General features: G+C 38.2%; 1 protein-coding gene across 1 annotated transcript in view; it reads left to right on the forward strand.

Moving 5' to 3' along the window:
* LOC118343277 (CUB and sushi domain-containing protein 3-like) overlaps nucleotides 1-14,172 on the forward strand; it is a 323,719-nt gene that overhangs the window by 282,322 nt on the left and 27,225 nt on the right. Inside the window, 9 exon segments of the mRNA XM_035682048.1 lie at nucleotides 2,975-3,120; nucleotides 7,251-7,331; nucleotides 7,885-7,998; nucleotides 8,101-8,289; nucleotides 8,418-8,576; nucleotides 10,783-10,971; nucleotides 12,101-12,286; nucleotides 12,729-12,923; nucleotides 13,694-13,867. Coding sequence (XP_035537941.1) covers nucleotides 2,975-3,120; nucleotides 7,251-7,331; nucleotides 7,885-7,998; nucleotides 8,101-8,289; nucleotides 8,418-8,576; nucleotides 10,783-10,971; nucleotides 12,101-12,286; nucleotides 12,729-12,923; nucleotides 13,694-13,867 — 1,433 coding nt within the window.

Below are 14,172 nucleotides of genomic sequence, written 5' to 3' on the forward strand. Positions count from 1 at the left end.
TCTCCAAGTCTCAGTTGGTCTTATTTGTCATGTACTATCCATCTTTCCGTCCCCACCTGCCCCAGCTATGACTTCTCTCTTCAGTTTCCTTTTTGGCGAGGACAGTCATTGGGAACAGCAGACGTTTTGTCATTGCAGGTGTTTAAATGATGCTTAGATGCCATGTTATATAGTTTTCTGCAGGTACAAGATGGCAGCAGAACCATAAATAGACTGTACAATCTTTTTCTATGGTTGCCATGTTGCTGCCTTTTCTCTATAGCTAGAGCCTGTTTCCTATAAATAGACAGCAGGGTGCAGCATCAACAGTTTAGAAACGTCACCTGGCATACAGACATGGAGAGGCAGGGCTAGAAAGGAAAATACAACAACAGCAGGGTAAGACATGGTGGGCTGCTGATACAAATTAGGTATTTTTAGACCAACACAGAAGGACCAAATGTCTGTCTTGTACTTTTGTTTGCCTGTCATGATATAGACACTGTCAACCTTCCAGATTTCCATGTTTGGCTGTTCCTACAGCCCTCAGGAAAATCATTATAACTAAAAACCATATTATCTATTGATAAAGTCTGGCAACACAGTGTTCCTTTTCCCGTGTCCAACACCAACTATATGGAAGAATCACTTTGATAGTCTCCTTCTTCCAGAGAAAGACAGGTACACCAAGAAACTGAACTTTTTTGTGTGCCTTTATTCTCAACTAGACTGAATGATCCCATTACGTGACCTAGAGGCCAGTTTCAATGACTGAGTCTCCAGTTAAGTCAAGCTTACCTTTGGGAAAACTTCATTTTAGGAGGTTCTAATTTAGATGAAGATAAAAACCAGCCAACAGCAGTCTGAATGTTTAGGTATGACTGTCTGGCTACAACCTCTGTCAGGTAAACTACATGCTGTGGAAACATTGTGATGCCACTTTTTCATATTTAAGGTGAAACAATCTCACAGTTATTTAGTGGACAGCAGATTTGATCTAATCTATTACTCTTATCATTTATTATTTTATTTTTTCAATTAAAAAATATCTCTCTACTCATTCAAAACTGCTAGTTATCTTTCTTTACTAGGTCATGAATAAGCCTTCAGCATCAAATATGTCATTGTTTATTGTCTAAAGAATAGTAAAACACAACACAAGAGCGAGAGATGATGATGTATCAAAGAATACTAATACTCAACAGTAAGAAAGAAAAAAGAAGCAAATCCGCAATTTAAGAAGCTACAACCAGAGAATGTTTGTCATTTTTGCTCGATCAGTGACTTAAATAATTAATCAGTTATCAACACTGTTGCAGATTAACATTCTGCCAATCAATAAATTGTTTCCATGATCAAAATGCAGCCAGATAGTGCATAACACAATCATACAAATGTGAAAGCTCGTCGGATATCTACACACACTTGACACTGGAGAACTGGCTCTGTTTATCTCCACATAACAGCTTTTAAGTCGCCGCAAATACTATCAAGGGTAACAACTTGTTATTTTAATCCATTACAGTGTTGCTTGTTAAGTGTATATATATCTTAAGTGTGTAGATGTAGCTCATAACTGAAATATGCAGCCTGCTTTTTCCCACTGCAAACACCACAACACTGTTGAGCCATGTGCCGTCCACCCACAGCCGATTCTGTGAATTCCATGAATTGGTCGCACGGCATGTTCCTGACCCTGCTGTCAGATGGAAAAGTGAACAAACTGCTGAACTCACACAAAGCAAAGACAGCAACCACACACAAACACACACAAAAAAAATCACAATCCCAGCCACACAGCCACAAAGTTGGTTTCCTGTAGAGAGCACCGTGTCAGTGGCAAAGGTGTGATTTTCACAGCGGTCTCCACAGTCCAGAGCCAGCCAACCTGACAGTCAGTTAGTCTGCTAATTGGTCTCATACTGGGAGGCTTACTACATGATTTCACCCTGAGAATTATCATATATGTCACAGATGTTACCTGTTGTGCTACCTCATACACTCAAGCCTTCTCTGTACTGTATATGTCGCCATATTATAATCTGCAGTGGAAAGCAATGAATGAAACTCAGTGTGAATCAGAGAAGAATATGATTCCTTACATAACCTGACAGGTATAATTGGCCTCATCCAAAAACACTTAACAGCAGGAAATAATCATTTCATTTAACTTCATGATGATATTTCTTGATCACTGATAATGACGCCGCTATTGGTTAGTTCCAGTTTGACAGCTGGTGGCTCTGGCAGTAAAGATGAAATATTCTCACGACATTACACAGAGAGCCTGACCCGCCAGTTGACAGATAACTTCCTGTCTGCCCTGTATGGTAATTGTGTAACTTTTCATGAATGCCAGCCTGGTATTAGTGGCAAAATAAAGCCAAGTTATAAATAAAGCCACAACAGGATTCACATTTGTTATTCTTATGATCTGACGACAGTTTGATCAATATTCATGATCTTGTGCATCCCAAAGCAAGAATAAGAGAGCCAGGGCTTTAAACTGTGTTGTTATCAAGAGACAAAAAGGAGCTGGTCTTTTATAAGTGAATTGGAATCTGAGTTTGTGAAGGTTTTATATCAAAATGAGCTTTGTGACATTGTAGTTTGAATTGTTTTGACAAGGAAGATGAGCCCATAGCCATGCACAATCACTCTGGGCGCAGACGCTTTGTCACACAATGTCCGACTCCATTCGCAGGCAATGGAGCAGCTCCACGTTTTGTCTCATAAATATCGTCATGTCTCTTCTATCTTTGTTTCTAGCCTCGGAGAAACCATTTCCTGGCCACAAATAGCCATTTAACTGTCAGAGAGTGCTGCAATAACTTATTCAAATTATGTTTTAGGTCAACTTTTTCCCTCATTGTTCTATAAAGAAAGTCCATTCGTTTATGGGTCTTTAGTCACTAAGTACCCTCTTTGTAACACAAGCTTTCTGTATGCATGTATGTGTGTGTGTTTGTGTGTGTTTGTCTTTGTTTCTCTGTAGGGACGGTCCAGACCAATCATCTCCTCAGATCGGCCAGTTTAGTGGGAACACTGCTTTGGAGTCTGTCTACTCGACCTCCAACATCATCCTCATAAAATTCCACTCTGACTTCTCTGGAGCCGGCTTCTTTGTCTTAAGCTACCATGGTAAGACAGTAAGGACATTATCAAATTTTGTCACAGAGCTAGTGATCGCATAAAGGTACTGTATACAGTAACTGGAAACATCATTTGATTGTGTTTGTCTCTACATTGGGCTTTGTTGTCCTGAGGTATAGTGGTAAAACTATAATGCAACCATTAGTTGTAGCTGCAGTGATGGCATCGATCTGTTTGTTGTGTTAGACTCTCTTCAACTTCATCCTCATTACTTTCCACTCAGACCTGTTTCCTTTGACTCATTCGGGCTCATGAAGTTCAGTCTTCGACCAGAACGTTTTACTCTCTGACTGAAGCCGGCGTCTTTGTCACAGCCTACCATAGTAATGATGTATTAGTCACAGTGCTATTGATAGTTTTCATATTATAAATTGAGTTGGTATTGTCTGCAGGAAGGTGCTCTTTAGAATTATTGACCACTTTAAGGTTTGGTCAACATTTCATAGCTTTTATCAATCTGATTTCATCGTGCTGAGGCCTTTTCGAATGTCATTACTACTGCTGTGTATATCTGCTTACTTCAAGTGTCACAAATAGCAGTTGGGATTACAAATGAATCGTAGTTTAAAATACTTGAGCAAATTATGTGATGTTTTATTCACTTTTGGGTTAAAGACTTTTTTTCTGGTCTCACTTGAATATGTACATATATATATATTCTATAATATAGAAATAGTAGTCAGTTTCTTGTCCAAACATGATAATAAAATACTGCAGTAACCCTTCAGATCAGTGTGAGCTAAACTGGTAGCTATTGTTAAAGGGACAATTAGCTTTGCACAAAGTTGTTAAAAAAGAAAACAACAGTTGTTCTGTTGAAGATCTGAGTGACTAATACCTTAGACGAGTACTGAGTAGCATTGCCATTGTTGAAAGGAAAGTAGCACTACACAAGGATGGTTTGTTTAATAAATTGAAAAAATAATAAAAATGTATTGATTGTAATTGCCTTTAAAGGCCCAATATGAAGGATTTAGTGCCATCTAGCTGTTAGGTTACAAAAAACATAATTATGAATATTATATTCAATTTCTGCCAATAGATCCCCCTAGATTCTTTTCAAATCATTTTGTTTTAATTGGTACCACAGTTATGCAACTTATTCATCATTTAAAAGAAAAGTAAACCTGTAGTTTGCACAACAAAATAATTAGACTTAAAAATTAGGAGATTTTCATGAAAAAAGACCCTCGTGCATGTTTGTGTATTTCTAAGTTTCTTTTTTTGCTCAATAGCCTAACATAAAAATGTTTTTTATGTTGCCATCCTACACACATACACACAAACAGTAACCTTCCCTCTACAGAGTTGTGGAGATTGTATTTTTGCTCGTCCTGGGCTGCTCTTTCTCCATGTCAAAACTGTCTATGCCTTTCAGTTTTTCATTTCATTTTAATCTCTTTGCTGTGGTCCTTCAGTGCACTTAGATTTCCCTTTGTTTTCAACTGGCGTTTAGGATGAAAACCTCCCGAGTCGTCTTTTTTCTCGTTTTGCCTGTCTGCCTGCAAAACATCAATCTACTGACACTTTGGTCTTTTTTTATGTATCCATTTACTGTCATGAGAAAACATTTAACGCCAATTATCATGTTTTTCCGTCCTTTCCTTGGCTTCAATTACACGATTCTTCATGTGTTGACCACATAAACGCAGTTCAAATAAAATGGCTAAATGGTGCATACTGTCCAAGGGACGATGTGTTATCTGTCGTTGAAAAAAGTTTGAAACAGTATTCCATTACTTTTAATGTTTTTGGAAAAGAAAAAGCATATAGGGACTATATATAACACTCATAATGTTAGGGTAGTATGCAATCTCTACTGTCTATAATTATGAGTTTGTCTTACATTTAGATATACTGCAGAATTTTCAATAGTACGTGTACAGTCTGGTGTTTATTGTAGGTAAACCTCACATTATCATTCAATTATTATTATTACATCAACATAGCCAGACTTTTTGTATAATAAAATATAATAGCATACTATTGTCATGTGGAAATTTACTTTAAAGTCACTTTAAAGCAGCTACAAGAAACTTTTCTTTTGTGTTGATTCTGGTGGCCCCTGTGGTTTTGTCTGACTTTGATGTGAATCCGACCCAATCCGACCTGGTGGCAGGTGGTGGTGACATTAGGAATAACTATAGCCAGTATTCTCCCTGTTGGTCTTGTTTATTTATGTAGGTCATATACAGGCCTCAATTGAGACCGTTTCATAACCATTTAAAAACTCCTTGTAGTAAGTTTAACTAAAACATAACAACCTTTTCACAGTTTGAGAAAATAGTTTAGATGAGTCTTGTGCTTTTGACAGCCATCATAATACATTGTCATAAAATTTTTCAAAAAATCCTATTCTGGCAATGCAAGGGTTTCACCAGGCAGTTAAGAAATGCTGCTTATATTCCTCATCCTCATCAGAATCATTAAGTCAGTGAAAAGTTGCCTTTTTTTGGATAAAGTTATTATTTGACAGAATGGTTTCTAATGAGTCTAACTTTACAGTATGTACTTTCTTTACCCTTCACAACACAGTTTGTCATTTCTTGTCTAATTCCCCTCCTCTCTCTCACACACACACACAAACACACAAGTACATACATACATATATCTTCCGCCCTCTCCCTCATGAAGCTTATATTTGCTTCTTCTCTAAAGTTTCTGTTCTGCACTCTTTAATAAAAAAATGTCAAGTTATCTGCAGGCTTTCCCTTTTTTAGACATGTGTCACATTGTTAATGAATTTCTGTTGGCAGGTTTTAACTGTCAGCTGTCACACGTACACAGAAACAGTAACATCTGATGGATTCGAGTTTTTATTTTCAATTTCTGCTTTATTGGAAGATGTACAGTGGAGAGTGACAAGGGGAGATGGATAAGAGGGAGAAGGGATGACACGTATGGCAGTGGTGGTTAGCATTACTTTGTCACTTCTATTAGACAATATAACACGAAAACAGGAGAGACAGGCATGAGCGCGAGTAGGACACCCTATTTGATAGTGTGAAGATTACTTATATTCTTAGTTAAGCGCGGGGAGAAAAGGCACCATTCCTTCAGCAGGTACTTGTCAAAATAAGTTTCTACATTTCTTCTTCAGTGTCCTGTAGTGACGCAACTAAAATTCAGAATGTCACAGTTTGCATCGGAAACAGCTTCTAAAGTGCAGTTTTAGTTTGAAATGCCACATAAACCCCAAAGGAACCATCAATCCACTGTTTGGGGATGTTTATCTATGTCATTGTCCTTCTATTTGTTTATCTCTGGGTCAAGGTTTTGAATGCCAGTGTTTCCATACAGGGACGAGGCCCATACAGTGGTGGATAATGTTGTCATGGACGTGAGACTGAGAAAGCCGATGTGACATGAATGTGAAAGTAGCTATAAAAAAACGGTCTTGGAGCTTAAAGAGATCAATGTCAGCTCACAGTGAACCTCTCCTCTCGCGCACAGAAACACAGACATAGCTGCACACACACAAACATACACATGTACACGCATACTGGCACACACACACACGCAGACCACAGGGCTTTGATATGCATGAGAGCAGCAGATACTATTGGCAGGTCTCATTTTCATAGTCAATTTCATCCTGACTTATAGCTCTCAGCCCTTCCTCCCTCTCTCACCCTTAGTCCTCCCCTCTCTCTGTCTGTCTGTATTCTCTCTCTCTCTCTCTCTCTCTCTATTAGTGAGTGATCTATGATCATGCAGTAATATTGATTACAGCCTTCAGCTCAGTAGCTGTGAAGTCAGTTGCTTTTTATGATTCAAGGCAGTGCTGTATCTGTGTAGCTGGCCTGTTTTTGATTCCATGCTTTGTTGACCTGACCACCTGAACTTAGAAAAGTGAAGTTAAACTGAAACAACCAAGATGAAATAAAACAGACCATAAACTGTTTGTGTCACTAGGAATTCTCACTGCAGTTGTTACAGGCACAGACAACTGGGCGCTTACACATTTTTGCAGATAGACCAGCGAGTTACATTTGAAGCATTCACAGATTTTTTCCTGTCTAGGTTAGGTTTACTGGCAACATTTCCTCTCTGACATTCTTATATAATGTCCCTCTCTTTGTCCTCTCTCCTCTCCTCTGCTGTGTCTGTTCTTCTAGCCTACCAATTAAGGGTTTGCCAGCCTCCTCCAGAAGTGCCCAATGCTGTCATGCTGATGGAGGACGGCGAGTTGGAGATAGGTGAGTTGTCTGTCTGCCTGCAGTGCCTCTAGACATGTTAGTTTGATGGAGGAAGCAAACTTGAGACTTTCCAGCTCTAATATGAGAACAAATATAATCTACTCTACTCTATACTTTTAATTATCTGATATTAATTTAATGTACACAGTGAATATAGACGTAATGAATTATTATCAACTATATAAGCAGAAAAATGGTTACTTTGAGTGGCACATGATTATGTATTATTAGATTAATATATAACAATGCGTCATCTTTATAAGATGATCATATGTTTAAAATCTTGATTTGTGAAGTAGATGGAATACCTTTGAAATCAATGCAGTGGAGTAAAAAGATCAATATTTCTCTCTGAAATATAGTAAAGTGGAAGTATAAAGAGTCGCAAATAGAAGTGCAAGTATGTGCTTAAAAAGAGAACATGAGTAAATGTATGTAGCTTTATTACACCACTGACTATACTCTACAGAAGAAATCAACTATATTGTTTCCTCGCTGCCTTGACTTCGCCTTCTAACCGCTTTCATTTTACATACTGCTTTTGCCCATCCAGGTGACATCATCAGGTACAGATGCCATCCTGGATTCTCATTGGTTGGCAGTGAGATTTTAACATGTCGCCTTGGAGAAAGACTACAGATGGATTCACCACCTCCAACCTGCCAAGGTGTGTTAATGTCACTGGAATAGCAATTTAAGTGTTGTTAATGGATATTTCCAATAGTGTGTAGTAATTTAACATTTCCCTCCCTTCTTTTTCTGTACATAGTCCAATGCCCTGCACACGATGTGCGATATGACTCGTCAGGTGTCATCCTGAGTCCCGGTTGGCCAGAAAGCTACCCGAACCTTCAAATGTGTTCATGGAGCGTTACAGTAGAGAAAGGATACAACGTCACCATTACCTTTGAAAGTTTCCACACTGAGAGAGAGTTTGACGTGTTGGAGATTTTTGATGGTAAAAAAAAAAACACTTAAGCACAACACTGACATTCAGTATAGTAAGAATTCAGCTAAGTAGTGCCATTCGTTAACATCTTTATACAAAAGTATGCCGTTCATTCTGTTTGTCTTGATCTGTCTCAGGTCCAACAGCCAACAGTCCCACTCTGACAACGCTGAGCGGCGACCTGCCAACACCCTTTAACCTCACAACCTCTGGTCACCAGTTCCTGGTCCGCTGGTCTTCTGACCACGGCACAAACAAGAAAGGCTTCAAAATTCGCTATGTTGGTGAGTACCAAAGTATGTATCCCAACTTTATTTTACTACTACTTTATATTATCATAATGCATGGACAGAGATAGACAGAGACAGACAGAAAGTCTGAGGGACATTCTGAGTGAAAGAACACTCGGAGGAGTTGAGTTGTGTCAACGTATAGATCATAATTTGTTCAACATACATGCAAAAAAGTTTCTAATTTTGTGATTTTGTGTGGAAAACAGAATATATGGCAAAGTGGAAGAAAAAGTAAATAAAGAACATTATCATTAACTCCTAACATTTCCTTCATTTTCAGCTTACTTTTCTACCTCACTTCTGTCTGTCTCCTAAAGCAGTTTACTATATTGCATTATGGGTTAGTTCTTAACTTTTACTCATTCAAGGAAAGCTTGATGAGCACAGATGCTGTTTTATAGCAATCTTTGCATTGAGACGCTCTTCCACCTGGGCATGCTAAGTATAACTTCAGACAGTTGGGCATTAAGCACTTGGGTAATGAGGCTTGAGTGTTTTATTCAAGGGCACTTTTTGACAGTTAAGGGGGAGGAGACAGTATCACCTGTTTAGTTTGCTTTTCTCACTTCATACAGTCTAGTAAGGAGGCTGCTTCTTCAACCTTTAAAACACTACTGTTCTGTATGATGAATTATACGCTCAATAGTAACAGAAAAGCCTCACAGGACTCTCACACTCAGTAACCTTCTCTGGTAGCTGTGATTAATGTGAGCATTTGCAAGGATGGTTAAACATATGTTGTAAGCCTACTAATATCATGATTCATATTCATTAATGAGTTGTTTTTTTTAGGTCGGGATATGACAACGTAGTCAGTGTGAGAAAACAAAATATGCTCAGTTTTTAATTACAAAAAAAGAAAATTTTACACTAAAGTTATAATGAAAGTTTTCTCATTAATAAGACAAACTTTGTCATTATAACAAGATAAGATGGCATTTCTATTATATAAAAAGCCCTTGTAAGACTGAAATCGGCAGTTCAATGCTATCAATCTTAAAAATACTATAGGGGAAAGAGCCAAGATTGGATCTAATGAGAGATTGTTAGCTGGCTGCTTTGCCTTAATGTCAGTTCAGTTATATCAGCCCTTTCTCTTTCAAAAACCTGCTACACAGATAATAATGGGCCAGTGGCAGAACAGACGGACATATCCAAACAGGCTTATATCACTGATAAATAAGGCCAGTGAAGAACTATTTTTGGACCCTTGTCCAGTTTGAAGAGTTACAGACCAGGCAACTTGCCCAAGTCAACATCTAACTATACCCAGGCCTAAGTAAACTAATTACTTTGGTAACTAACTCATATGAGATACTGACATAATTGTATAAGCTAATAATCTATTGATAACTGACTCAGAAACTTGAGACAATGTTAAACTTGTTGCCCAGGTTGTTGGCGGTTACAGCAGGATTCCCTCTTGTTTTGCTTGCAGCTGCCAGTATTGTCTGGAGTAAAGGATTGATGTTTCTTGGTATAAGAATATTTCATAAAATCGCATAAAGCCATTAAAGACTTTGTGAGCAGAGTGTCCAGCAATGTCTGACACCTACTGTAACTGTGCTCGTTGGTTGTTCAGTCCAAAAGCTCTGCCAAGAGAGACTATTTATTTAAGTTAGCATTCGTACAGCTTGTTCAATAGATCCTAATTGGCTGGAAAATTTGGGTTTTAAGACATGCTGCACTAGTGTAATCAAAGTTATGGATGTGGTCATTAATATTTCTGCTCACAGAAGTTTAGTTTAGCAGAGTGACGGCTTCCTACTCCATCTTATGCCTCCAGCACTTTTTTTTAAAATACACAATGAAAATCATAATTGTGGTCAGTAAAAATGATAATTTACACGCAAACATGATACATTTGCCATTAGTCATTTTGGCTGGGCTTTCTATTGTGTAATAAATACAGTAGTGATTCATATTAATATAGGGAAATTATCTCAACTGACTATAATGTCAATAACACTAAAACCTTCTGAGACTTTTATTACAGTACTGTTAATGGTTATTATAATGCACAACATGCAGACAAATTATGTGTTAATCTCTGCATTGATGTGAAGGCACAAACATCTGTTTCCTGCTCTGCTAGACTAATTAACAGTATGTATAATATTATGGGGAGAACATACTACTGTACTATATAGTGGTAAAAAATGCCTCCTCAGAGAACATTTCAAGTCTTTTTTTTTTTTCTCCACTCCAGCACTTTACTGCTCAACACCAGACTCTCCGCTCCACGGCTCCATCTCCTCGCAGAGCGGCGGCCATGTCAACAGTGTGGTGCGATGGGCTTGCGACCGTGGTTACCGTCTCATAGGCAACGCCACGGCAACCTGCCGCCGCACATCACTCGGCTACCACGCATGGGACTCTCCTGTACCTGCATGTCAAGGTGTGTTTGTCTATATGTGTTAGGGAATGTGTTTGTACTTCAAGCTAAACTGCACTGAAGTGTTTTGAATATATGGTATGTCATTTGTATGAAAAAGTTTAAAATGTGTAAGCATACACTGAAAAATACTGAAAATTATAGTCTGTAAAGTAATAATTTGGTAGTTTTAGTAGCACATTTGCAACTCATGTCTAGTTTAGTTGAAATATTGAAAATTGAAAGAAATTGATTAACGAAGAGCTGAACTTAGTTAACTATTCACAGACAAACTAACACTGGACAGTTAAATAAATATGACAATCAGGCAAGGTAATTGTTAACTTGCCTTGTAGCTAATGTGGCTAATACTAATAGTACTGCTGATGTATCGTAAGGTTATGGTAGAAAACACAACTAAGTTTCTCCTTTTCTCTGCTATAAAACCTTGAAAACCTTTTTCTACTTTAAGCACAGTTGAAATTCCACATTCAAGTGATTAAAATGCCTGGTGCATTGTTCATATCAGGGGGCTTGAGTTACACACATAAATTACATCCATTTGATTTAAAAAAAAAGAAACATTAATGCTAAAAAATGACTATGATTTTCATGCAAGTGCCTTTTATTTCTCTTTCTTATTATCTTTTTGTATGGGTATTTTCCGATTATACTACAATATGTTCTCCAAAGACCCTGAAGAAGTTTTAATGTTCTACCTGCTATTGTCTAATCCCACACATTAAATAACCATAGGAAGGCTCAGCTCGTAGCTGGTATTGATAGAAAGTCAAATGAAGGATGTATAGCAGATTGTCGACACTGTGTAATTACACGGTGCGGTGCTCTACAAACCAGTCTATTTAAAACCACTGTGGACTGTGGAGCAACATGTTCAGCAAGATGTGGATGTATTTTGTTAGAACTGATTGGAACCAGAGATCAAGCATCTCTTGATTGTATATTTTTAGTTTGATAGCTTCATATGGGAGCTGGTTTACAAATATACAATACACTTTGAATTCCCAGAAACATTTCAAACAAAGTACGCATCAAACCTGCGCGCCTGACAGACATAAGTGTGCATTAGGGATTCTGTGCGTGTCTGTTTGCATGTTGTCTTCTTAACCAGTGTGTATCTGTCCTCCCCTAGCTGTCTCATGTGGGGCACCCAAGGCTCCTATAAATGGCGGCGTTTTAACAGCTGACTACTCCGTCGGAACAAGAGTTTCCTATTTTTGTAACGATGGGTACAGACTGTCCAGTAAAGAACTGACGTCAGCCATCTGTCAGCCTGATGGAACATGGAGCAACCATAATAAGATACCACGATGTTCTGGTTAGTAACACATAAATGTCAGTGGACAATATAAATACCACATCTGATTGTGTTACTGATTTGGATACACTTTGTTGTAAAGCCAAGAATGTAAAGACTTCAGTGAGATTTTCAGGGCGTCATTTAAAACACACAGAAATATGAAATACTACATTGTTTAAGCCATGAAAATAAAATAATCATCTTTCACTGAGTAAAATGGATAGACTAGTTTGTAAGAAACATGTAATTACAGCAATGAGTGGCAGGCATTTTTGGCAAGGACATTGTTATTTAAATTGAGTCATTATTATGTATCTTTGAGATTTTTTACAGTGGCTTGGCCCCACTCTCAGCTTACTAATTACTAGCTGACACTATTCTAAAATTTGTTTTTGTTTTTTAAATGTGAGTGCAATCCACGAGGCTTTATTTCCTTTACACACTCTGTCTATCTCTGCAGTGGTGGTGTGTCCCAGCATAGGGTCATTTTCTTTGGAGCACGGACGCTGGAGGATTGTCAACGGCTCACACTATGAATACAGAACTCGCATTGTGTTTACCTGCGATCCGGGATACTACAGATTAGGACCCGCCCACATCCAGTGCTTACCCACTGGTGTGTGGAGCTGGAGAAATGAGAGACCACACTGCCAGGGTGAGTAACAAAGACATATGATGTTTTAATGAACACTGAAACTAAAGAGCAACATCACCAGTGACCAATGTTCCGATCCTAATGTACCGAGTTAAGTTATTTTAACTTTTTGTGTATTTACTCTGATATCTACACATACTGCCATTTACTGTCGATAAGAATAGGAATCATTTACTCTTGCATACGTTTATTAAAAAGAAAGGGGTTATATTGGCTCTGAGCAGTGACTCTCCTCTTGTGGAAGAAGTAGTACAGTACATAACCCCCTGTAGAATAAGCAATAAAATAACAATAAGCACACAAACGCAAATGACAGTGCACAGCTTTTGCTCGAAGAATACTTGACTGTGTGCTTAATTGTCTTGATTTAAGTTTTATTTTATTTCTACTAATTTTATTGAATTTCGTGATGACTGAGTTAATGTACAAGGAAAACCAATCCATGCTCTAACCTGAAAGAGATGCCTTGACATTTTATTGTCATCTATTATTTTTCTTCTTGGGCTTTCTTGACATTTTGAATCGATGCTGTTTTTTCTTTAAAGAATTCTGTGACATTTGAAAATTTACTGTTATTTTCTTCACCAGTTATTTCTGAGTGTTGGGGGGAAAAAACTAAATTGGCTCCAAATTTGTGTGATGAACAGCTTGCCAGCATTGGTAGCATTCCTCTCTGAAACCAATGAGCTCTAACAGCTACTCAAATTAACTTGGTGCTAAATTGGTGCACAACTGCTTTTAAATTGCTTGTGTCTGCCTGTGTGTTTCAGTTATATCCTGCGGTGAGCTGCCATCTCCACCCAATGGGAAGAAGATTGGTACTCAGACAACATTTGGTGCTACAGCCATCTTTACCTGCGATGCCGGCTTCATGCTGGTGGGGTCAGCGGTCAGAGAGTGCCTGTCATCTGGGCTTTGGAGTGGAACAGAAACACGATGTTTAGGTATATAACACCTAGAGCTAATAATGTATTCAAACATCCAGTATATATTATAGTGTATCTAGACACTGCATGTGATTTTCCGACTTAAATTTAAAGCTTAGGACATACGTTTATACACATACACTCACACACACACCTGAATGCACAGCAGACGCTTGCTCGTGATAGTGTTGCTAGTGAGGTGGACGAGGCCAGGGGGAAGCAGCTGTGCAGCCAGACAAAGAGTGTAGGGCACAGTACCTACCTTTGATACCTGTCCTCATTAGATTGACTTGAAATATCCTTTCTTTTCAACGTCAATGTTT

This window comes from Morone saxatilis, unplaced genomic scaffold, assembly GCF_004916995.1.
Source record: "Morone saxatilis isolate NCDOM2014 unplaced genomic scaffold, NCSU_SB_2.0 Contig9, whole genome shotgun sequence".
Taxonomy (NCBI): Eukaryota; Metazoa; Chordata; class Actinopteri; family Moronidae; genus Morone; species Morone saxatilis.